At 35.0% G+C, this 27,043-nt stretch overlaps 1 protein-coding gene across 2 annotated transcripts in view; it reads left to right on the top strand.

Moving 5' to 3' along the window:
* Positions 1 to 27,043, top strand: part of inpp5b (inositol polyphosphate-5-phosphatase B) — a 49,678-nt gene continuing 22,635 nt past the window's right edge. Inside the window, exons 1-8 of one of the 2 annotated variants that reach the window (XM_059339718.1) lie at positions 1 to 262; positions 2,366 to 2,444; positions 3,338 to 3,435; positions 4,488 to 4,517; positions 4,627 to 4,737; positions 9,596 to 9,745; positions 18,326 to 18,416; positions 23,031 to 23,195. In XM_059339718.1, coding sequence (XP_059195701.1) covers positions 205 to 262; positions 2,366 to 2,444; positions 3,338 to 3,435; positions 4,488 to 4,517; positions 4,627 to 4,737; positions 9,596 to 9,745; positions 18,326 to 18,416; positions 23,031 to 23,195 — 782 coding nt within the window. In that variant the 5' untranslated portion in view covers positions 1 to 204. Of the gene's footprint in view, positions 263 to 2,365; positions 2,445 to 3,337; positions 3,436 to 4,487; positions 4,518 to 4,626; positions 4,738 to 9,595; positions 9,746 to 12,669; positions 12,961 to 18,325; positions 18,417 to 23,030; positions 23,196 to 27,043 lie in introns of those variants that run through there. The other variant, XM_059339719.1, reaches the window with a different exon arrangement.

Below are 27,043 nucleotides of genomic sequence, written 5' to 3'. Positions count from 1 at the left end.
GCACACTGGGCCGAGCCAGCAGCAGCAGAGGAACAAGGAAACATCTGGATCAGAGAGGAAATAATCATAATGTGGGATTATTACACGAGTCTGTGCTGTTGTTCTCTGCTCCTTTAGAGGAGAAGAGAAAGAACCGGAGGAACTAGAAACTCCTGCTGCTGGTTTCTGGTCTCGGAGAAACAAGTCGCCTCTCCAGTCTCCACCATGGATCAGTCCGTCGCGATTCAAGAAACTCTGGAAAGGGAAGAAAACTGCCTCATAGTATCCTTTGGCGCCTTTATGCTGCCGTTTGTGGATTACCGACACTTTAATGGGAGGATTAGCTGCTTCAAAGAGAACTAACAGAGATCTGAAGGAGATCTGAGAGAAACATGTCAAATTAATGCTCCGATACGTGTTCTGCATCTAATTAAAGATATGGTAGGAACTGAGTGAGGCGGTGGCTTTAATCCAGGGAGAGTGTTTATAGTTGTCGTAGTTTATAACACTTCATAGTGTAAACGGGTGTGACTTGTCAGGGATTTGAGCCAACATGTAGTGAGACCTGTCGGCCACTAGATGGAGACACAGATACACTGTAAATACATTATGTTGCTTTTATAGAAAAAAACTGTCAGCTGTGGTTACCAGAATAATTCTGCAAAAAATACAGTACAAATTTAAACAACTTTACAGAAACAACTTGTGCATTTTACTGGTATTCAGTGTAAAATAAATAATAACTGAATGTTTCGTTTCGTATCTGTTTATTTCGGTCAATACATGTCATCAAAACAAACCAGAAAAAAACAAAAACAAAACATTGATCAAAGTAAACAACATGTAAACAGAGAGAGAAAATTGATAATAGACATTTGGACCGAAAAGGCTGAAGCATAGCTTATTACGCCTACCCTGTTACAACTCAAGTAAATTTAAAATTTAGAAATGTACAATCTGTTATTTATCAACAAAAGAAATAAGCAGTCACAAAAGAGAGAAAAGAAAGAAGCTTATTACTCATTACTCTAACTTATATAAATTAATCATCCTATTTTTAAGTAATTTTTTGAATAAGTTAATGGTATTGCAAGTTTTCAATTGTTAAATGTTAATTTACTGGTATTCAATGCACAATAAGCAAAATCTGCATGTAAATTTTGCATAAATAATTAGTATAAAAGCAGCGTCATTCTGTTAAATTAGCAGTAAAGGACGGTATAATCTACAACTTAAAAATGTTTTTTTTTTTAAATTACTACAGTTTTAGGATGTAAAATCTACAAGTTGTTCTGTAAAGATGTTGACATATATTTGTATTTTATACGGAATTATTCTGGTAAACACAGCTGCCAGTTTTTTTCTGTAAAAACAACGGGACATTTTTTTTGCAGTGTATCTATGGAGAGAGTGGAAGAAGTAAACATCCTTCACTTAAGTTCAACTAAAATACTCAATTGCGAGTAAAAGTCGTGCTTTTATAATGTTATGCTACCTAAATCAAACTACTATCTGGAAATAATGCACTTAAAGTATCAAAAGTATATGCATATATAATGCTGGTACAATATATCGTATCATATCTTTATATATATATGTATATATATATATATATATATATATATGTGTGTGTGTGTGTGTGTGTGTGTGTGTGTGTGTATATATATATATGTATATATGTATATGTATATATGTATATATATGTGTATATATATATATATACATGTGTGTATATGTGTGTATATATATATATGTGTGTATATATATATATATATGTGCGTATATGTGTGTATATATATATATGTGTGTGTATATATATATATATATATATATATATGTATATATATATATAGGAAATGGATAATTGTGTGTAAATTTGAAGTAGAAGTGCAAAAACTTATATATTTATTTCAAAGATATATCATAGAAACATGCAGCCATACATGAAATAACATAGAAAATGGATCAGGGTCCTTTTTGACCCATGTTGTGCATTAGAAGAGTTGTGACGCAAAAACGGATTTTATTCAAAACTTAATAAAGGAAACATAAAATTAGGATGTATGATGATCAAAAACAAACGACTTGAGCAGAGGGAAGTTTGTTTTGTTTCTGTATAAGTATCCTTTGTTTTTTTTAAACTTACTTTAGTATGTCAATATGACATTTGAATGTGAGTTTTTGATCTAACCAGACACCCAGATATTTGTATTGTGAAACCATTTCAATGACCTGTTAAAGTGGTGATATGTAGACCATCTTCTGCAACATGTCTGGCTCTAGAATATCATGTATTTGGTTTTGTCTGAATTGAGAACTGATTTTAGATTGAGGAGAGAATGTTGTAGTTTGTATCTGCTGCCTCCTTAACTAGCCTGTTAACATGCTGTCCAGTGTGACGTCTTCTCTGATGACAACACAGAGAGCAGACTGCTGGGGCTGGTGGAGTCCACAGACGAGCATGCGTGAGTTTTAATAAGATCGTACAAAGTAGCTTTGTTTTATTGAAAAGTATGCTTGCCATTTTATAAGGAGAGGGAGTGGCAGCACAATGTAATCCAGGGCAACGCCACAAAAAGGCCCTAAAATGACCACAGGGCTGCATCAACCTGTCTGACACCATAACCAAAATGATATATTATATGGAAATGGTAGTATTTACTGCAGAGCTGCAAGGTTACTGTCTTGACATTCATTGTATTTTAATACAGATGTCTTTTATTGTGTTTTCAGAGTTAATTTCTTATTTTAAGTTAAATTAAAGACACAAAATGACCCAAAAAAGACACAAAATGAGAAGACAGAATCACCAAAAGAAAACACAAAAAAGGCACAGAATTACAAAAAAGACACAAAATGACTGAAAAAACACTAAATTACTTTTAAAAGATACAAAATGAACAAAATAAATACACAAAATTACTAAAAAGACACAAAATTATTTAAAAAAGACACAAAAATACTAAAAAAAAGACACAAAATTACCAAAAAAAGACACAAAATTACTAAAAAAAGACACAGAATTACTAAAAGAGACACAAAATTAGTAATTGTAATTCTGGTTGTATTTACTGCAGAGCTGCAAGGTTACTGCCTTGACGTGCATTGTATTTTAATACAGATGTCTTTTATTGTGTCTTCAGAGTTAATTTCTTATTTGTGTTCAAAGTGTTATACATGCTTATTTCTAGATTGAATAATCTTAATTTAAGAAATCTTGTCAAGGTAAATTATCTGTCCATGCAGCAAGATCATTTCCCTCAGATTTAGTGTTTTTATTTTGTTTTTAGACACCTTTTTTGCAGTGTTCCCACTCCATGACAGGCTGCTAACTCAATCCCTCTGTAATATTTTGCAGAATCTTTATTTATACCCATCGAAGGATGGCCATTACTGCTGATGATGTGTCACTGGAGGACATGGTGCCCATCTCCCTCGACTTTGCTGTTGTGGAAGGTGAGACACTTTTTCTTTTTCTTCCTCGTTTCAAACAGACGACTAGATAAAGTTGCTGTCCTTTAGAGCAGCTATTCTCAACCTTGGGGTCCCGACCCCAATTGGGGTCCCGAGATGATTTCTGGGGGTCACCAAATCATTTTGGAAGTCAGCTCTGTCTCCACTGTGTTAAAGTGTTCATGTGTTAATGTGTTTTAGTATTTTTGGTCTTTTTAAAGTCATTTTGTGTCTTTTCTTGGTCATTTTGTGTCTTTTTTTAGTCATTTTTGGTCATTTTTGGTCAATATGTGTCTTTTTGTGGTCATTTTTTGTAATTTTGTGGTCAATTTGAGTCCTTTTATGCTTAATTTTCTGTATTTTTTTTGTCATTTTGTGCCTATTTTGGTCATTTTGTGTCATTTTTTTGTCATTTTCTGTCTTCTTTTTGGTCATTTCCTGTCTTTTTTGGTCATTTTCTGTCTTTTTGTGGTCATTTTAAGTCTGTTTTTGCTTAATTTTATGTAATTATTTGGTCATTTTGTGTCTTTTTTGGTCATTTTTTGGTCAATTTGTGTCTTTTTGTGGTCATTTTTTGTAATTTTGTGGTCAATTTGAGTCCTTTTATGCTTAATTTTATGTATTTTTTTGTCATTTTGTGCCTATTTTGGTCATTTTGTGTCATTTTTTAGTCATTTTCTGTCTTCTTTTTGGTAATTTCCTGTCTTTTTTGGTCATTTTCTGTTTTTTTGTGGTCATTTTAAGTCTGTTTTTGCTTAATTTTATGTAATTCTTTGGTCATTTTGTGTCTTTTTGATCATTTTGTGTCATTCTGTGGTCAATTTGATTCTTTTTTGGGTAATTTTGTGTCTTTTCTGACAAATCCCAAAGTATCAAGTTATAACTTTCCAAGGAGTCTCTGGCTTGAAGCTGACTGTTACACGCTCTGCACAGACAGAGAGATGTTTTAGTTGTTGTACTGCTTTAGATAACATGTGTTTCTTGTGAAATAGTGGCATGACAGTCATTTCTTTGAAGTGCTCTCACACGTTTCTCATGCTGCAATTCTTTTCTAGTTTCTTCACCAGAGGAACTTGCGGTTGTGGGTAAGTTGCCCTCATTTCCATTACAGCTCAATTATAATGTGCTACTTATAGTATCTCATCCACTGTATGAAACTGAACATTTTTCTCTGTATTCTCCATCCAATTCTAGGTGCTGATACTAAAGTGAGGCTAAGCTACCAGGATGAGGAGTTAGAGCTCAGACTTCCTTTTGGGTCCCACTCGCGGCTTTTCCTCAGTGAGGTCAACAGGGCGTGGAGCGGTAGGTCAGCCCTCAGACACGTCTCATGCTCTTACATAACATCTAGCTGTAACTGCTTGAATGCAGGATCATCACCACCTTAAAAGAAAGCCCCAGAATGCAAAAAAGGTGTGTCTAAAAACCAGATAAAAACAGTAAATCTGAGGGAAATGATCTTGCTGCATGGACAGATAATTACAAGATTTCTTAAATTAAGATTGTTAAATCTAGAAATAAGCATGTTGAACACTTAAAATAACAGTTGCAGGAAAAATTATATATCAAAACGTGCGGTTTGATCGGGATCTGTGTGCTATTACTTTTCTCTACGGAATGCCCAAAATTTTGCATAGAAGTGAATGGGACGGCCGGAAAAAAAAATGAGCGAAAAAGAACAATAATTGGAGATTTTTAAACGTCTACTTCTCCGGCATAATTTCACCTAGAGACTCCATTTAAACTTTAAACAGTAGACACAAGTCTTGTGTACCGGTGTATTAATCCACGTTTCGATAGGTCATATAGTTTTTTATCAATCCCTGTTCAATGACCATGATCATTTTTGGAGAAATTCTGAGATTATAATGGGTGTGTATTGCACGGAATGTTCGTGTCACAGTGTGTGACATCATCGCCAGAGTGTAGAGGGAGAGAAAAAATTGTCAAAAAATACATTTGAAAACTGCGCTCAAGGCCGCAAATTCCACTCTACAGAAATAATTTATACATAGAAACGTAGGAAAATGTGTCTTCTCCCTCACAATCCTCTGGTAAAGCTGTCAGAGTTATAGTTTGGGCGTAGGACGCACAGATGATCCACCAACACCACCAACAGCCTCATTGGCTCCCATATTAAAAACGCAGGAAGATTTCTGAAAAAGGGAGATGGAACCGTTTTTTTAGATCGCTCTAACAAAGCTATTTCTTCATTTTTCTTCACAAAAAACATATGTAGACATTCAGGAAGAACTCAGGACGCTCAAAGTGAAGTCAGATCAATGATAGGTATTATGGTTTTGCCAAAAATGCTTTCTGTTCGAGGCCAGAAATTCCAGTCTGTCCACCTCTGGCTGCTGTCACTGTTCCGGTACATTTGACAGCTGCAGTTAATTCTGTTGATTGCTCTGCTCTGATTGGTCGACCATAATGCCTTTCATCCTTTGATGTGATCACAGTTACAGATACACCCACGCATGCAAACACATGTGCGCGGTACCGCGCACACTCCTCCAGATACATATGCTTCACATACACACACACACACACACACATGCGCGTAAAGCATGCACACTCCTCCAGATACACGTTTCACACACACACATTTTGAGGTTAAAGGTCATAGGTTGCTGTATAAATAAATACTTGAAACTGAATGCTTGTTGTAGGTGTACCCCCCGTGGCCCTTTCAGAATTTCAGCTGCCGTTTTTTTACCGTAAAAACAACAGGGTTTTTTTTACAGGCATATCTTTATATTTATTTTCTGAACAGCGTGGGAGCCGCCCATGTGTGAAGATTTACATATAATCAGCTCTCACCATCTGTTTGGAGGAAACCTGCTCAGCCAGTCCTCAATCACCTTGAGGTGACATTTATGTGTCAAACTATAAAACACCTTTATTTATAAAATGTGACAATAGTTGACAACTGAAAAAATAACACCCACACAAATACATCTGTCAGTGGCTGTGGATAACACCTTAGGGCATTTTTAGAGCTACAAACCTGTGGCGTCACTTCAGCCGTCGGTTTGTAAGTGTACATAACACGTGGCTGACAAAGAATGATGGGGCGGAGCTTAGATGGTGTATACTCAGACGTTTGTCTTTTCTTCAGTGGGCGTTTATAGAAGGACAAGATGAAAACAGTTTAAAAAGGACGTGTGTCTTCCTCTTCAGTGCTTTCCGTCAACTACTTTTGTACTTTCTGCTTCCTGTTCATCAGAATGGACTGGGCCATTGAGCTGTTAACAGACAGTTTTCTTTGTTAGGGATGTGTTATTTTGGCCACCGGCTCGCTACTTTTCACGGTGGACGCTGCACGAGAGCAAGGCGGGGAAGACTGACATGTTCTTTGCGTTACTTTTTTTTTTTTTTTTACTCCAAGATGAGCCACAAAGGCCTTTTTTTTTAACCCTCCCTAAGGTGAGGGATACAAGTGATGGAAAGATTAAATGAGCAGGCACCTGTTGTTGTTACAAGAAAGAGTTTGAAAAAGAGTCAAGGTAAGTAGATCAGATAGTGACACGTCTTTAAAGCAGTAGAGTACAAAGTGTGATGTAGTAAGTAAATAGAAGAGCTGTTAATGCTTAAAATGCTTTGAAAATGACCATTCTTCTTTTTCTTTAGCACAGTAGATAGTAGTCAAAGTCAAAGTGTATTAACCTCAGTTGACCCAAGTACTGTACAGTTATTAAAATACAATAAAAATCATACACAAATATAGTAATAAATAAAGACAATAAAAACAGTTGAACAGTGTAACAATGAGTTACAGTTAAAAAAAAAAGAAAATAAAAGAGTAAAAAGTAAAAAAGCCAAGGATTCTACTGAATACCAAGGAGAATAAATAGGTTTTTATGCCATTAATCTTACCTTTTCTGTTGCTTTTCTCCACGTTTTGCCTAAAATACACATTTAAAAACAACCTCAGTTGACCAAAGTGCTGTACAGCTATTAAAATACAATAAAAATCATACACAAATATAGTAATAAATAAGAACAATAAAATAGTAAAAACAATAAAATAATAAAATAGTAATAAAAGAGTGACAATAGTGTCTCCTAGTAATCTCACAGTGCTTTTAAAATTATCCCTTCTTCTAATTTATTTTGAATTTCATTTTTATTTATTTATTTATTTCATTTTTTTTACCTTTGTCAATTCTTTATTTTATTGCACTTTTTGCACTTTTATGTGAAGCACTTTGGTGCAGCTCAGCCATCTGTAAATGCTCTATAGAAATAAATTTGACTTTTACTTTGTTAAAAAACTAAAAATAAAAGAGTAAAAAGTAAAAAAGCCAAGGATTCTTGCCTAGCTGGGACTGAACGCCAAGGAGAATAAATATGTTTTTAATAATGTTTTAAAGTGCTAGTAGATAATATAAATATAGAATAGAATAATATATATAATATAGATATAGAATAGAATAAGCACTTGTTTTTTATGCCATTAATCTTGTTGCTTTTCTCCCCGTTTTGCCTAAAATACACATTTAATAATAAAAATCATACACAAATATAGTAATAAATAAAAACAATGAAAACAATAAAATATTTAAAAAATAAACAATAGAATAGTAATAAAAACTCAATCTAAAAACAGAGTTAGAGTTTAAAAAAAATAAAATAAAAGAGTAAAAAGTAAAAAAGCCAAGGATTCTACTGAAGTACAAGGAGAAAAAATAGGTTTTTAATAATGTTTTAAAGTGCTAGTAGATAATATAGATATAGAATAGAATAATATAGATAATAAAGATATAGAATAGAATAAGCGCTTGTTTATTATGCCATTAATCTTACCATCGGTGTTGCTTTTCTCCCCGTTTTGCCTAAAATACACGTTTAATAATAAAAATCATACACAAATATAGTAATAAATAAAAACAATGAAAACAATAAAATATTTTTTAAAAACCCAATAAAATAGTAATAAAAACTCAATCTAAAAACAGAGTTAGAGTTAAAAAAAAAGAAAATAACAGAGTAAAAAGTAAAAAAGCCAAGGATTCTACTGAACTACAAGGAGAATAAATAGGTTTTTAATAATGTTTTAAAGTGCTAGTAGATAATATAGATATAGAATAGAATAATATAGATATAGAATAGAATAAGCACTTGTTTATTATGCCATTAATCTTACCATCGGTGTTGCTTTTCTCCCCGTTTTGCCTAAAATACACGTTTAATAATAAAAATCATACACAAAAATAGTGATTAATGAAAACAATAAAATATTAAAAACAAAAAAACAATAAAATAGTAATAAAAACTCAATCTAAAAACAGAGTTACAGTTGAAAAAAAAAGAAAATAAAAGAGTAAAAAGTAAAAAAGGTTAAAAATAGGTTTTTAATAATGTTTTAAAGTGCTAGTAGATAATATAGACATAGAATAGAATAATATAGATAATATAGATATAGAATAGAATAATATAGATAATAAAGATATAGAATAGAATAAGCACTTGTTTATTATGCCATTAATCTTACCATCGGTGTTGCTTTTCTCCCCGTTTTGCCTAAAATACACGTTTAATAATAAAAATCATACACAAATATAGTGATTAATGAAAACAATAAAATATTAAAAACAAAAAAACAATAAAATAGTAATAAAAACTCAATCTAAAAACAGAGTTACAGTTGAAAAAAAAGAAAATAAAAGAGTAAAAAGTAAAAAAGGTTAAAAATAGGTTTTTAATAATGTTTTAAAGTGCTAGTAGATAATATAGATATAGAATAGAATAATATAGATAATATAGATATAGAATAGAATAATATAGATAATATAGATATAGAATAGAATAATATAGATATAGAATAGAATAATATAGATAATATAGATATAGAATAGAATAATATAGATAATATAGATATAGAATAGAATAATATAGATATAGAATAGAATAATATAGATAATATAGATATAGAATAGAATAATATAGATATAGAATAGAATAATATAGATAATAAAGATATAGAATAGAATAAGCGCTTGCTTTTTATGCCATTAATCTTGTTGCTTTTCTCCACGTTTTGCCTAAAATACAATCAGAAAAGCACAAGTTGAACTCCTACTCTTGTTGTGTTCTCCACTGACACACGCTGCGATTATGAAAACTTTTTTATAATTCTCATGCTCTCCCCGTCCGTCTTCAGATGTTTGCAAGTCGACCACAGAGGCTCCCAAGTTCGAGTGGATCAGCAAGTACCACAAAGCGACGGCCAGCAGAGGCCAGGGAGTCGTCAAACAGGCCCTGGCTCCCCTCGGCACAACGCTCACCAAACTCAACCAGCACCGCAAAACAGGTTCCTCTTCTTTTCTTCGCTCTGTTTGCAGAATTTCACATCTCCAGTGCTCTGCAGCAGCTCGTCTTTATCTCTGTAGTGTTTGCTCTTTTAGCTTCACACAGATAAAAAAAAAAAAAAGGTCGACATCAAAGCGTTGCATGATCAAACCGGGCCGTTTTGCAACAATCACTTCCTTTAAATTCAGTTTGCTCAACCTGAGTTGTAACTAATTTACTCATAACTGGCAGAAAGCCATGTGGAGCAGTCAGACAATAGAAGGACACATGTGTAACTGTAACTGACAGTAACCATGGTAACTCCATTCCATCTAAGTGTAATGACAGTGAGTCAGCACGTGCACCATGACTAAATGTGGTGCAGTCATTCTTTTAAATAGTACTTTTTGCTGCTATGATATGAGGAAAATACATGGAAAGTAAAGTAGTAAGTAAATAAGTACACTTTATTTCTGTAGACCCTTTAAATACAATGCTGTAAAACCATTTTAGGGAGGGTCAAACATGCAGGATTAAAGCCAAATAACATGACATCATTAAGGCCGGGACTTTAACGCGTTAATTAAGATTAATTAATCACACAAAAATTAACACGTTAAAAAAATGTGGTAGCTAGCGTGGATTGTGTTTTACTTAAAAAACCAAAGTATTCTAGTTTACAGAAGGTCTACCTACCTATAGGCTACCTGGATTTATGAAATGTACTATATTTATAAATATGCTATTGCTACACTTAATGGCAAAAATTGCACTGGTGTGTTGGACTTGAACAAAAAGAATCAATATTTTTGTTGCTTAAGCTTATGTATTCAGTCATTATTCAATGGTATACTAAAAATCCATGTGAAAAAAATTACTTCTCACTGTTCTCAGGTCAAATATTTATATGCGATTAAAATGCGATTAATTAATTACAAAGCCCCTTATTAATTAGATTCATTTTTCATTGGAACTGATCATGAGGGAAAGTTTCTTCCACACTGCTGGACCTTAGACAGCAAAAGGATACTTATAAGACTCTAAACAACATTTAATAACTTGCAGGCCAAACAATGGAGGGGTTTAAGAGTAAAATACATTCTACCTATAAAGACATTTAACAATAAACAAGGATAAGCCAACCACATATAAAAAAAAAAAAAATCTGCAGCAGGATTCCATATGAGATCTCTCTCTCTCTCTGAGCCATGCTGTGAAATGTACAATTTGTATGCGTGTGTGTAAGTGTGTGTAATTTGTCTGACATGTTGACGGCCCATTTCACACAGATTCCATGCACCATTATTATTTTGCATACTAGATTAGAGCCATGCTACTTTATGAAATGCTTGTTATATGCAAAGCACGTCATGTAAATATATTTAAATGTAGAAAACAAACAAAAATCTAATGTTCATGTAAAATCGTTCATTAAAAACGTCCCTTACTGAGTCCTTTAGTAGGCTATTAGACATATTTACTCCATAAGCTCCATTGTTATGTTAACTACAGGCTTTTTGCATAATTTGTTGTTCTTTTCTTTTCGCGCATGAGCATTTTTCCGTTGCTATATTTTAGAGCTGCAACAGTTAATCGATTAATCGAACAATAATCGATTATTAAATTAATCGTCAACTATTTTGATAATCGAATAATTGGTTTGCCCCTGGACCCCCGGACCCCCCTACATGGTTCAGTTTGATGGTTGTAATTGTCAGTACCATATCATTAATTACTTTGATCTGGATCATATATATAAAGACACGTACAATACAAGAAAGATAGAAAAAACCTAACGGACAAAAAGAAAAGAAAAGTAAACAAAACAGAACAGAAACAACAGCCAGCCAGCCACTTAACGTAAAAAGAAAGTGTACACAAAAACATGTCGGTCCAACAAAATGCCCCCGAATGTCCCCTCATATGAAAAGGGCCAGAGATTGAGTCCAGGAGGCCCGAGCCAGAGGGGAGCAGCAAAGTCTCATAACATGGATACATATCAAGAAAAACAGCAAAAAAATGTTTTATAATAATAAATAAATAAATGAAAAAGAGCAGTGCATTCAGGTCCCAGTTTGAGGTCTATCTTTTCTAATGTAACAATAAAAGGGCCCCAGATCTTTTTATCTGGATCTCCTTTTAACTTAATGCTAATCGTAATCAAGGATGAGGATTATTTCATGATGCATCATAGCTTTTTGGGCCCCTTGTTGTGCAGAAGGTGCCCTTTTTATTTTTCCGCCCCTGCCCTTTAAACAGTCTGCCACTGAGTGGTAGAATAAATGAGTTAAGGTTTCTGGTTCCATATTGCAAAATCTGCATTTGTTTTCGGCTTTTTACATACTTTTTTCTTTTCTTTCCGCGCATGAGCATTTCTCCGGTGGTATATTTGTGCATGCATGTTTGTTGTCCGGCCCCCTGTGTGTCTCTGCAGCCATAGACCTCTATGGGTTCTCTATGGCAGTAGTTCTCAACCTTTTTGAGTCGCGACCCCCAATTTAACATGCATGTTGTCCGCGACCCCCACTCACTGAACACAATCTCACATGCACAGTTCAGATCACCCAAAAAAGAAACAAAATGACCAAAAAAGATACAAATTGACTACAAAAAGATAAAAAAGCCACAAAATGACCAAAAGAGACACAAAATGACCCAAAAAAGAAACAAAATGACCAAAAAAAGACACAAAATGACCCAAAAAGACGCAAAATGACCAAAAAAGGACACAAAATTACAAAAAAGACACAAAATTACCAAAAAAAGACACAAAATTACAAAAAAGACACAAAATTACCAAAAAAAGACACAAAATTACCAAAAAAGACACAAATTGACCACAGAATGATAAAAAAAGACACAAAAAAGACTCAAAATGACAAAAAAAAACACAAAATGACAAAAAAACACGTACAAAATGACCAAAAAAAAAGAAATTAAGTGACCAAAAAGACTAAAACACATTAACACATGTACACTTTAACACAGTGGAGACAGAGCTGACTTCCAAAATGATTTGGCGACCCCCAGAAATCATCTCGCGACCCCAATTGGGGTCCCGACCCCCAGGTTGAGAACAGCTGCTCTATGGTGCCTGCAGCAGGAGCAGCAGCAGAAGGTAAACTCCTCCTCCTCCTCCTCCTCCTCCTCCAGCATTAACATGGGCAGGTCTCCCTCTAGCTGGACATTGCTCCGGGGAGCGGTGCATGGAGATGTCTAGAGACATGAGAGATTCTGGTAGGAGAAACATTTCTTCTTCGTTGATTTTTACTGTTTGTGACGCGGTGAAATAAAACGTCATCACATCTCTGCAGCGGTCAGCTCCAATGCTAACAGGGCTAGCCTCCATGCTAATGCTAATAAATAGTAACTGTGCTAGTTGGAGCTTATTTCAGACGGGCTAACTTCATCTAAATGAGCTAAAATGCCAGTATTCGATGCTTGGGGTAGTTTAAAAACATGGTAGGTGTTTTTATGTTATTGTTGCTGCCTCAGTTTGTCGCTATATTGGATGTTTTTTTAGCCAAAGCACAAGGGGGATACAGTAGTAATGGCTAGCCGTGGCTACATGCTAATGATGGTGCTGCTATATGATAGAAAATGACACACCTGTTGTGGCTGGTGGTGTAATAACGTGTTTTTATCCACTCAGACAGTGTAATTGTAGTGTACTGTTGTTTTCTGCTGTTACACACTTTCACTTGTGTCTCTTCCTCCAAGCTAGCTTAGCATGTTAGCTTCAATCTGTAAACTTTCTGAGTGAGATAAAGGAGATATTAATTACAGTCTGTTGTTGCCTTCTCCTCCCTATCAAACCTCTGTTTTGTTTATCACACAGGACCTAAATGATCCTATGTTTGTTTTAGAGAGGAACAGGGAACAGGAACAGTTTGGTTGGTGTGTTTTTTTAATTTGGCAAAAAACTCAATTGGTTCCTGTGTAGTTTATTACCTATAGTTTTAGATCGTGAGGGGAAGTTGTGCAATTGTGAACTTTGTGCAGCTGTAGTTGCAGAGCCGTGGCTGTTTTAATACTCAAGAGCTGTGCTAGAACTTGACATTTATGCTGACTTGTGATCAACCGCAGATAGAGAGGCATAGAGAGGCGTGTGCACTTGCAGATTGTGTTGATAAATGCATCGAGGAAACTTTTAAAATTAAATTATCTGACACAAAACACAAAATCCTCTCACCTATTTCTCTGCACTAGGGTTGTCACCATACTAAAATGTTCAACTCAATACCGAAACTCAGGAAAATATTCGATACTCGATACCATTTTCGATACCACAAGGATAAAAAGAAAGACCCCAAAATTTAACAGAAATATTTTTATTAACAAGAAAACTGCAAGAACACCACAGGTTGAATATTTATAATAAAAAACAGTTGTGCAAAAAGAAACTGCAACTATGATAACAAGCTTCAGGTCTGAGGTAGTGCAAAAAATAAATAAATACAATAAACAATAACAATTAGAACAATATTTCGGCTGTGTGTGTTGCTGTTTGGTTGCAGGTGGACTTTTCTCTGCTTCATTCTGGGAATTCAAGAGAGAAAATAACACTTTATGTAAACTTATTAACTCTGACACTGTGTCAATTAACGTAATATGGGCATACTACGTGCCTGATTTATTTATTTATTATTATTATTATTTATCGATACTTTTGAAAATGATTATCGTATCCGGAAACAACGTTTTAGTATAAAAAATTTTTCGAGTATCGATACTTTTGACAACCCTAATAGAGAGCCGTGTGCACTTGCAGATTATGTTGATAAATGCATCGAGGAAACCTTTAAAATTAAATGATCTGACTCCAACACAAAATCCTCTCACCTATCTCTCTGCGCCGATCGTTTGATGGGTAAAGGATGAGCAGGAGACGTCCCAGTTCTCATTTTAACTTCACTTTACTACAATACATGAAAAAATGTGCAGTTACAGAGTCTCTGGGTTCAATCTACACGTCCCTGACAACACAAAGGCTGGTCAGATCATAAAGTCTGAATGCAGTCTACTTTCCCTTGAACCCTTTTTTATAACCTGACAGAAGTTTAATAAAAAATGTAGGTTAGTGACGTACTTCCACGGATAGTAACCCACGTCCAACAGAGACAGAATGACAGCTTATTCTAACAATTGTCAGGCATCTTTTTTTACTTCTCGGTGGTTGAAAGTTAAGTTAAGCTCATTAGCTGGTTAACAATACTAAAGCATGAGCAGGAATGTAAAATATGCCATGAAACAACCGAGCTACTCAAACATACGAACCCCTCATGGGGCCTATAGGCCTCATTCACTACTGAGTGTGCTTTAACTCACTCAAGACACACATTGTGGTATTTTGTATTTATTTATGTGCACCATGAGAAAAGACAGTTACAAGAAGACAGAAATGAAGCATGAATAGTAAGTGCAGGAGGGGTTAAAAAACCCTGTATGGGCTTATAAAAAAGCACCTCCCCAAGAAATATACAAAAATTCAACAATGAGAGAAAGCAATACAAGTGCCATTTTATAGCACACACACAAAAAAGTCAGAAATAAAAACATGGGTGTGTATAAACATAAACAATAGTATTTGAGTGTATGAGCACGTATACGAGATAATGATCCAATGACGACTAGACTGGAAAAGAAACTATTAGGAGTCATGATTTAACAGTTTTCAGTCTTAACTTAAAATTATTGAGGGATGAAGATAGTTTAACTACATGAATATGATAATTCCTGCTGTATGGAGCCTCTGTAAGCAAAAGGAAACTGAGTATGTGTCGTAGATGAAGTTTATCATTTATTATATTATTATGTGTCTTGTGTTGTAAGAATGGACCTGAGAGTTAACTGTAAAAAAATCATGAAAAGATTTGGGCAGCAAGTGGGAAAGATGAATATACTTATGAATTAATATGCATGATTGAAGTATATTAATATTGTAGACTGACAATATATGTATTTTCTTAAACAGAGAGCAGAGTGTTACTGTCTAAAACAGAGGGCAAACAGGAGTGGATGTATTTAGGGACACCAAAAGTTTTTTGTTAATATCCGAGTATATCTACTCAGTTTATGTGTGCGTCAACATTTTCTGATGATAACTACCGTTTTGCTACGTTTCTTGTTTTGCAAGTTCTAATTGTTTTTACAGCAAGGAACACAGGAAAAATGTATAAATCTTGGAAGTAGCATTATGTTTTGATCCTTCTGGTATTCAAATAATTTAGAACAAACACTTTAAAGTTACTGTACCGAAAGGATATTGATGCAAACTGCAGAATATGATTAACACATCCTTGTTACCCTAATTGGGTAATCGAACAGCATGTGTCCTTGCAATCTAAGGCTTAGGGTTGAAGCAGTTTTTTTGTGTGTGTGTGTGTGTGTGTGTGTGTGAGTGTGTGTGTGTGTACAAGGAGATTTTCACATTTACTCCTAAATGTAGCATTTCTAAGCACATAACACCCTTTCAAAAGAATTTCACAGTTTGCTGGTGGTTTTCTCGGTCAAACTAATAGCCATCTTCTTTTCCTTTTCCTGTTCTCGCAAGCAACAAAGTCACTAGTTTTGAATGAAAATGTCAATCGAGCCCTCTAGGGTTTTTATTTTATTTTATGGAGCTTATAGTTGACTTTATGGAGCCTTTAGCTGAACCTTTCTCTTAGAAAATGAAACAAACAGCATAAGCATTTGTGCTGTGTTGACCTTTTGGCCACAAATGTAACAGCTCGTTTTCTTGGTAGAGTTCGAGTGGTGAGAACATTTCCTTTGTAAAAGAAAGATGCTGCAAAAAGTAACACTGCATTGCCAGTTGTGGTGATGGTGATAAAAGCAGCGGACTTGTTTGAGTCAGGCTTTAGTGCTGCTTTCAACAAAGCTGTGAGAAAACTTATACCTTTGTAACAGAAATTGGACATTGGACATCAGAACATTGTCAGTTTACTTCAGAATTCTCTCTTTTTTTTTTAAACTTCTCTTTATTGGGGTTTTTTCCTTTTGTTCACATACAAAAATAAAGAAGATACATGTTAATTTATGCCTCAAATCAGCACGAAAGAACAGAATGATGGTAGAAAAATAAAAGCAATAAATAAACCAACAACAAACCAACAAAAACCCATCCATCCATCCATTTTCGTCTGCGTATCCGGGGCCGGGTCGCGGGGGCAGCAGGCTAAGCAGGGCCTAGGTGGAGGCAAATCAGATACCAAAACAATAATAATAAGGTTTACAAATAAAAGAAAGCAATTTAAATAGTAATAATACAACTTGGAGGATGTCAAGTGTTCTAAAATTTACAGTTGTTAATTTTTCATGGGATTATGTTTGGTATAATAGTCCATAAATGGCTGCCATACTGTGTAAAAGGTATTTATCTTACCTCTCAGGGTGAATTTCTGTTTCCAGTTCAGCAGAATTATTCTTTTCGCTAACTGTGTCACGAAAACAAATCACATTCTTCTGGTTGTTTGATAAAGAGAGAGAGCTCCATAACAGCTAACCCAAGAACTGGGTCTGGTTTAATACATTTCTGGAAAATCTCAGATAAACTTTGAAATATCTTAACCCAATAGGTGGCGATGCTTGGACAAGTCCAAAACATATGTGCCAATAAAGTGGGTTAGTTCAGAGTTATCTTAACGATAGCTTCTATTGTTTGAATAGGCTTTGTAAAGGTTTTTTTTCCCATATACCTTAACCAAAGGTTTATAACTTCTGTATAAATACAGAATTTATAAACTTAAAAATAAATGTACAAACCCTTCTTTATAAACAAGGTTTATGATGTAAGGTAATAAATGAATTACCTTACGTCATAAACCTTGTTTTTGATTCATGTCGGGTCAGTTGATGTCAGTGTAAACATCAGAAATCCAATGCGTCATGGATTGAGATCCTCCCATCTTGAGAGAAAAACTGGCTTTCAGTTTGCCGAACAGAAGTCGTGCAATGCAACAATCACAAATACCAAAGCCTATTATGTGTCGCATCTTTTGGGTCATAATCCAGTGCAGCACCGTTGGTCAGGTGCACTCTTAATAAATATAGCCTGTTATGACTTTGTAGAGTTTAATTTCCTGCTCAAAGAACTGGGCTTTCCTTTTCAGAGCAGCCAGCTGTGTTGCCTGCCAAGCTGCAGGAGACAGGGGCCATGCTGTCTCATACTTCACACTCGCCCATTAAATCCAGCTACTTAGGATGCATTAACTGCAACCAACTGCAAAAGGCAGCCTCAGTAAATCAGCCACAACAACTGAGCGCCGACCAGGCCACTTATGAGTTACTGGTGTTTTACTGTACGGGTTTGTTTTTAATCCTTGTCGATAATTAGCTTTAATTTATTCTCCATATCAGTTGTTTAATGGGTTGAAATATGGGTTTGCTCAGGGTTGGGTTCTTTCTTATTAGAGGGAGTCGTACCAAGTTGTTAATACCTGGGGCAGAGTTTAAGATAATGTTGCTGGGAAGGTCTCCGAGCAGCTGGCGGGACAAATTATCACGTTGTTCCAACTGGCAACCTGCAAATAATATATTTGTCTGCCCTCACATTTATTGAAAACATTAAATATTCCTTTTCTCTCCTGCTCTTCCCAAACAGAGAAATCATCAGACAAAAAGGGAAATGTAGAAAGGGAGAAAGGATCTAACAGTGGAATACAGAAGGCCAAAGCATATTCCAGCACAGAGAGGTAAGTCCTTTGTAATATTCACAAATGGGGCCTTTTTAAGAAAACAAAACTCTACACAATCATGTCTTTTACAATGGTAGAAAGGATCTTAGAATACCAAAGTGGAAGGACTTAAAGGTTCCCTTAGGAGTTTTCTTGTCCACACAGTTTTGGTTTTCATGCAGTGTGTTGTTTGTATCCTTGAGAATTTCGATATAGTTTTTTATAAAGATTTTTATAAAGTGAGGTTGTGTGAGGTGCTTATAACAGTCAGTGTATATTACCTACAGTCGGCACGCCCACGCCAGTTTGGAAAAGCAGGTCAGAGTACAGACACAGAAGCTGAAAAATGTACTGCTGTGGACGGGGGGGATTCCCCTAAATCTAGGTATCTCACCTGCGGGGGCAGGGCCTTACATCCTGCATCACACTGGAGTGTTGTCTGTCTGATGAGCATTAGGGCTGTTTCCACTAACGCCCAATACCCGGGATGAGGCGGGTCTCACTCGCCGAAACGCTCCTAATCTGAATACGAACAGTCCGGAGCCGGCTTTTGTCTGGACTTTTTTCATCCCTGTAGAAGAGCAGGGTCTTTTCTATCCCCTAAAAAAGCCTGATTGCTGATTGGATAGAACGCTAAGCAGGATGTGACTTTGTTGCTATAATTAGCAACTTTTCGGCTCTTCTTAACGAGCTGCGGGGCCGGAGGCTGGTTAAGAAGAGTAAGAACGAGTCAAAGCAGCACAGTCCTCCTGCAGCAGTCTCTCCCAGCTGCAGTCACAGAGCCGGAGGGGATGATAACCCCTTAGTGTCCAGTCTGCAAATTGCTAACAGGCTAACAGTTAGCTCTGTAGCAGTACAGTGTGTATGTGCTGCTGCTACAAGAGGTGTTCACTTAGCGATCTCTGTTTGTTCACAACAAGCACCGGACACAGTTGTGCACAGTTAGCGATGCCGGTTAATTCACAATCACTATGTTTATGATCAGCAGAGAAGCTGTGCATAATTAGCCATGCTGCTTTGTTTATGATCAGCTGCTGACTTTGTGCACACGGCGGCCACAGTTGCATCTCCCGTGTTTACTCTGTCAGGTGGTCTCGTCACTTTTAGGATAAGTTTAGCAACTAATAAACTAACTATCTAATAACTAGTGTAGTCACTAATATAATGTACAATTTCTGTGCAAGTTGCCTGCAGGTTATAATACCTGAGCACAGGCAGAGACAGTCCTAGAGCTCGCTATGGGCACTTGCTAAAGCATGTGCTGCTATGTCGTGCAAAACCGTGCCCATTTGGGCGAAAGGCCACTTTTTTTTCCAGGTGCTGCAACAAAACATGATTTTGCAACCTAAGAAAATCAATATTGGTCTAAGTCTGCACTATATTTGGGATATTTTCACCACTTTACCTTGTCTTTAGATGGTCCTTAATAGCAGGAAACTGAAGCCATTATGTCAATCTTCATCATTTTGCTTCACAGGACATGAGGTAACATACAACTACCTTAATCAGCTCGTTTGTTAGTTTTATTGTGTGACACCAACTCACTATTGAGGCAGCGGTAGACCAGCAACTGCACTGTGTTCTGCAAAGTAAAATGACTGTTTATGTCAGAAGAGTTTGGTGGCTTTGAAGAGAGCACAGGTATCGGCTTCAGTTCCCTAACGAAATGTTCTGTCTGAATCAAAAGCATCTGAAATATTCTAAATAAAGCATGAACTGAAATTGATATAAGAAAACATCTTGCTCGGTGAACCTTTTTTTTTTAAGGTGGCTTAAATCCGTTTCGCTGTCTACAGCAGTACATTTCTTACGAGACGTATGATTGCAAAAAGGAGAATTATGCTGATAAAAGGACTTTCCTCCCCCACTTTTACTTCAGATACTGTGTACGTGAGAGTTTAATTTATTATTAACCCTTTGATGCACAACATATAAACACCTTCTAATGCACAACATGGGTCAAAATGACCCGCATTCATTCCCCATGTTATTTCATGCTGGCTGTGTGTTTGAATATCTTTTCTGTTTTTATTACAACGGATCTTTATATCCATTTTTCCTTTCATACTTTATGAAGAAAAATAGTTTTTGTATTATTACATCAAGTTTACACAAATGGGTCAAAAATGACCTTGTGCATTAGAAGCGTAGTGATACAAAAAGTGATTCACTAAACTAACAATTTGAGTATATTTATGTGTAACTTTGTTTGTCTTATTTTGAAGGTTTAACTTTAAAAGAGTTGTTAGAACCACCAGGTTACATTGGAAAATCACATATTTTAACATTTGAGACTTATTAGAGCCACCAAATAATAATTTCCATTGGAAAAACACTAATTTAACAAAATAGGATAGTTAATATTTGTGTCTTCTTTGTCAGGTTTTAAATTGGTGACAACATATAAACACCTTCTAATGCACAACATGGGTCAAAAATGACCTTGTGCATTAGAAGCGTAGTGATAAAAAAAAGGGTTTTTATTAAAAAAAATACAAAAGAAAACAAGAAATGAGTACATATGATGATCAAAAACAAGTGAATCGAGGAAATTAAGTTATTGCAAAGATATAGAATATAAAAACTTGTTGTGCATCAAAGGGTTAAAAATGGTTAAAGTCTAAAATGCAAATTTGTTCAGTTCAGGTGTTTAACTTGGAAGCCATTACTGCCACTTTTGGAATGATACCCAAAGATGGAGTTTAGTTACAGCATATTCCTGGAAGATTACAGGCTCCAGGCGTATTACATTTCCTCCTCTCCCCTCAGCCTCATTCCATATTGACGGCATGGAAATAGAGCTTCGCTGCATAGCCTGGGTTCCTGTTGTCACTGCAGTGATCTACTGTACATTAGGCTCTTAGTGCAGAGCGGAAGGTTATCATTTTATTTCCATCTTTTAGGAGTTGTTTTGCTCGACGCAGTTAGGCTCCAGTATCCTGAGGCCACGTTTATATATAGCAGGGTATTTAGAGAAACAAATATTTCCCCCCCTCCGTTTTCAAAAATAACATCGTGCACCCAATATCGTTTTTAAAAAAAGTTGTCATTTACATCAACCCGCATAAATACGCCGTCAATGTCCATACGACTTGGATGGGAAAGCTGTAGCAGTGAAAATGCTAACCTCTGTGCACTCCTTCGCCTCTGCTCCTCGATATAGTATAGCAGTTGTTTTTTCAATTTCAAACAGACCAAAAGCGTTTGCACAAACTTAAAAATAAAAAACAAACCAAAACAAAGGCCGCTCACATGACGTGAAGCATTCTGGCGCATAGGAATAGCGTGAGAACCTAAAACCCCGTTTCTCCCAGTTGACACGACAAGACTAGAGTGACTTTTTTCTTTTAACCAGGCTTTTTTCTCCCCTGAAAAAAGCCTGGTTACTGATTGGATAGATCACTAAACAGGATGTGACGTAGTACTCGGCGCCACAACAACATGTGCCATTTGTAAAAGCCAGCGAAGCAATGTAGCCTACTTAGCGACTTAGTTGCTATAATTAGCAACTTTTCGGCTCTTCTTAACGAGCTGCGGGGCCGGTGGCTCGTTAAGAAGAGTAAGAACGAGTCGAAGCGGCACATTCCTCCTGCAGCAGTCTCTCCCAGCTGCAGAGCCGGAGGGGATGGTTAACCCCTTAGCATCCAGTTTGCAAATTGCTAACAGGCTAACAGGTAGCTCTGTAGCAGTACAGTGTGTATGTGCTGCTGCTGCAGGAGGTTTTCACTTAGTGATCTCTGTTTGTTTACAACAAGCACCGGACTAATTAATTCACGATCACTATGTTTTTGATCAGTAAACTATATCGAGGAGTTTTTAGAAATTATCGTTTTCTGTGATAAAAATGGTGGTTTTCGTGTAAACGAGAGGTCAAACCGCATGGAAATATCTGCGTTTTCCCTTCGTGTGAACGGAGCCTGAATGTGAACTGGCAACTGTGCATCAAGGTTATAATAGTTTTGGATTTTTCATTAGTTTTAGTTTTGATTTCGTTGTGATTTTTTGTTTTTAAATTCAGTTAGTTTTAATACGTTTTTATTTTATGGAAAATGCTTAGTTTTAGTTTAGTTTTTATTAGTTTTAGTGTTAGTTGTAGTTGTTTTGTAATGGGGTATTTGTTGGGTGCCAGATTCAAAAAAGTCACAATAAATGTTTCCTTTATTTCTTTTGTCTGATCCATCTCAGCCCCAATAAGTTCATTAAGTCATAAAACCAGATAGATTAAATAGATTTCATATCAACCAAAAAGGTTTACGGATGAAAAAAGTTGACAAAGACAAAAAAACGAAGGACATTTTAACTCTAATTTTAGTGAGTTTTAGTTAGTTTTGTAACCACAAAATAAAGTTTCAGTTAGTTATCGATTTTTTTAAAAACTTGTTTTTATTTTTATTTTTATTTCAGTTAACGAAAATGTTTTGTCAATTCTCATTTTTTCGTTATGTCGTTAGTTTTGGTTAACTATAATAACTTGCTGCTGTGCATGCAGCCAAACGCTCCGTTTATGATAAAGTGTTCCTTGTGAAATCACAGCAGCATGATAAAATGACCCCGTTTCTATCTTGGTCTGTCTCCCTCCCCTCCTCCTCCTCCTCCCCCGCTCCTCCTTCTCCTCTCCCTCCTGGTGTTCAGTCAGGGCAGCCGAGAGGAGCGGGATGACCTGGTGCGCTCCTCCAGCCACACCACCTCCAACAAGGCTCAGATCCTCGCCATGCCGCAGTTCAGGCTGCGCGACAACCTCATCAGGTGTGAGCTGCTGAAGAACGAGGACCTCTACACCTACCCGGAGGACTTCAGGTACTCCACTTATAACTGTTTCTTGTGTCAGTTAGGGTTGTCACCATACTAAAATGTTCAACTGGATACCGATACTCAGGAAAATATTCAATACTCGATACCATTTTCGATACCACAAGGATAAAAACAAAGACCCCAAAATTTTACAGAAATATTTTTATTAACAAGAAAAATGCAACATGTGAAAATGAACAGAACCACAGGTTAAATATTTATAATAAAAAACAGTTGTGCAAAAAGAAACTACAACTATGACAACAAGCTTCAGGTCTGAGGTAGTGCAGAAAATAAATGAATCCAATAAACAATAATAATTAGAACAGTATTTTGAGGTTGTATGCTGTTTTACTGTAATTTCTACAAACATTTTTTACAGTGTACAAAAAAGCAATTTCTTATTTAGCCGTAGCACCATCAAGCCATATTGGTTTCACATGCTTTTGTTTTGAAATACAGCCATCGAGATGTCTACTTCCACCCTAGTTCAATGCAAGTCAATGGGATTTTATTTTTGGAAAATTACGTTTGAACTAGGGTTTTTCACGATACTAAAATGTTCAACTCGATACGATACTCAGGAAAATATTTGATACTCGATAGCATTTTCGATACCACCAGGATAAAAACAAAGACCCCAAAATTTAACAAACATTTTTATTAACAAGAAAAATGCAACATGTAAAAATGAACAGAACAGAATATTTTATCTTAGGTTATTAAGTTTATGTATACTGTATGTTTTATGTGGTAATTATGTTTGATGTCTGTTTGTGTCTAGTTTTAATATTATTTAATGTGTTAAAGTTCTTATTTATTATTGTTGTTTTATTTATTTATTTAGGTTGGTTTTGTGATTTTGTTGTTGTCGTTCTTTTTCTTTCTTTTTTTTTCTTTTTTACTGTGTTTGTCCATTGGTGACTTATGTTGTGTTTTGTTTAAATTAATAATCAAAAAAAAATAAAAAATGTAAATTTAAAAAATTTAAAAAAATGAACAGAACCTCAGGTTAAATATTTATAATAAAAAACAGTTGTGCAAAAAGAAACTGCAACTATGATAACAAGCTTCAGGTCTGAGGTAGTGCAAAAAATAAATAATTACAATAAACAATAACAATTAGAACAATATTTTCAGCTGTGTGTGTTGCTGTTTGGTCGACTTTTCTCTGCTTCATTCTGGGAAAATAAGACTTTTCAGTCACCAACATTTATGTAAACTTATTAACTCTTAATGCTTATGTATTCTGACACTGTGTCAATTAACGATACTTTTTAAAATGAGTATTGTATCCGGATACAACGTTTTAGTATCGATACTTTTGACAACCCTATTTACTTATAGTTGCTTTTTGGTGCCAGTGTAGAATCTGTTGTAAAGACGAGCATGCTTTGCAGATTGAGGCTTGTGGTGGTAGAACGAAGTAATCATGATACCACAGATAAGCACGTCGCTATCATCACAGGAAACACGTTTTCACTTCCTTGGTATCAGTAAATGTGCTGAGACAGCTGTGCAGTTGTGCTTAAGAACCCAAAAGAGTTTCTTGAACTTTTCTATGAAAGACAGTTTGTGCAGAAACAGTGTGAAACTGTGATCACAGTTTGGATCCTGGAAGTGTTATGTAAAAAGAATGAGTCAACATCTGTGGGTTTGTATTTCTGTGTACTTAGCGCTTTGCTAAATTTAGCTCCACTGTCTCAGACTGTCGAGAAATGCATCAACGTGGTGCATTAGACTGTAGCTCTGCTTCTAATCTCTTATTCATTGTAGAAATAAACGTCCCTGCAGAGGCCTGGATGTCTGTATTGAAGGGCTGTTTTTGCACCATGGTTTAGCTACGATGCCTACAGTGCCTCCTGCTGGTTGATGGATGCCTTAATATTTATTTACACCCTTACAAAGGATATAGAATATAGGCTGCAAACTGGATGAGGACGTTCTTGTAACTGCCTTCAGTGTTTTGTTGTTATTTGTTTGTTCGTTTGTTTTCTTAGCGTAAAGAGTAATAGCAATTCTCAGATCTAATTTGTTTGATATAATATATATAATATTATATATTTTGATTATATAATGACCAAAAAAAGACACACAATGACCAAAAAAGACACAAAATTGCTAAAAAAAAAAAAAAAAAGACACAAAATTACAAAAAAAAGAGAAAATTATTTTTTAAAAAGACACAAAATGACCGAAAAAAGACACAAAATGACCAAAAAAGACACAAAATGACCAAAAAGACACAAAATTACTGAAAAAAGACATAAAATTACAAAAAAAAGAGAAAATTATTTTTTAAAAAGACACAAAATGACCGAAAAAAGACACAAAATGACCAAAAAAGACACAAAATGACCAAAAAGACACAAAATTACTGAAAAAAGACATAAAATTACAAAAAAAAAGACACAAAATTACTGAAAAAGACACAAAATTTTCACAAAATCTACATTTTTAAACAAAAGCATATTTATTTTTTTCATAAAGTTTATTAAATATTTATTGTATATAAGTGTGGGGAAACCATGACATTTTTATCTGGACGCATTACAGTAATGAATTTGTGAATCAAAAACATGTTTAAAAATATAGAAAATGTTATTTTAACACAAAACAATGAATTGTGGCTCATTATGTCTATATTGTTCATTCATATAAAAGTGAAATATATTTAGTTTAGTAAAGTTTGTCCTTATAATCTTCACAGACAGAACTTGTAGTGCCATAAACGGTTCTTTCCGGGTGTAATTGTCCTGTTGGTGCAGGTTCCCCGGGGTCATGCAGATCAGGTTAATTGGGAACTTTAAATGGTCTGGATGTGTTTGTGTTGGTGACTCAGAGCCTCTCCGAGGTGTTTACCTTTATCTTTTGCTTGAAGCCTGCTGGGAACGCACCTGTCCCTGCATGAACCTGGATATTAATAAATCATCTTCAGTAGTTTTCCAGAAATAGCAGAGACAGAAATGGTTGAATTGTGTTTGGACATGTGGGTGATTCTCATGAAGCCAGTCTAAGTTCTGTTCTCTAAGAATGAACACTATAGCCATAATGAGGCACAATTCATTGTTTTGTGTTAAAATTATATTTTTCTATATTTTTAAACATAATTTTGTCTTTTTTAAAAAAATAATTTTGTCTTTTTTGGTCATTTTGTGTCTTTTTTTAAGTAATTTAGTGTCTCTTTTTTGTAATTTTATGTTGTTTTTTTTTAGTAATTTTGTGTCTTTGTTGGTCATTTTGTTTCTTTTTTTGGTCATTTTGTTTCTTTTTTGGTCATTTTGTGTCATTTTGTGTCTTTTTTAAATTTTGTGTCTTCTTTTGTAATTTTGTGTCTTTTTTTGGTCATTTTGTGTATTTTTTTTTGTCATTTTGTGTCTTTTTTTTGTTGTCATTTTGATACTGCCTCCAGCGGCCCCCAGGTAATTTGGGTTTGAGACCCCTGCCTTAATGCATGCAGATAAAAATGTCATGGTTTCCCCACACTTATATACAATAAATATTTAATAAACTTTATAAAAATAAATATACATTTGTTTAAAAATGTATTATTTAACAGAATATAATCAAACATAATGTTTTTTAACAATGTATAAAGAACAAAATCTGAATGAAAATTGATGAAAAAAATGGTTAAATGTTACGGTAATGATAGAATAGTTTGCATTAAAATATGTGTACATTTTAATAAAATACATGTTGGTGATACCAGCTACCCTTGAGCATATTTAAGTGCTTGCCAAAGAAAAAAAAACGGAAAAAAAAAACCTTTCATTGTTTTCTTTATTTAAAAATGTCTCACAGTGTCTCTAAAAAAAACAAAAAACAGAAATTTAAATAGCAAACAATTAAAT

Source organism: Centropristis striata, chromosome 8 (assembly GCF_030273125.1).
Source record: "Centropristis striata isolate RG_2023a ecotype Rhode Island chromosome 8, C.striata_1.0, whole genome shotgun sequence".
NCBI classification, from domain to species: Eukaryota; Metazoa; Chordata; class Actinopteri; order Perciformes; family Serranidae; genus Centropristis; species Centropristis striata.
This window is presented reverse-complemented; position numbering and strand designations above follow the sequence as displayed.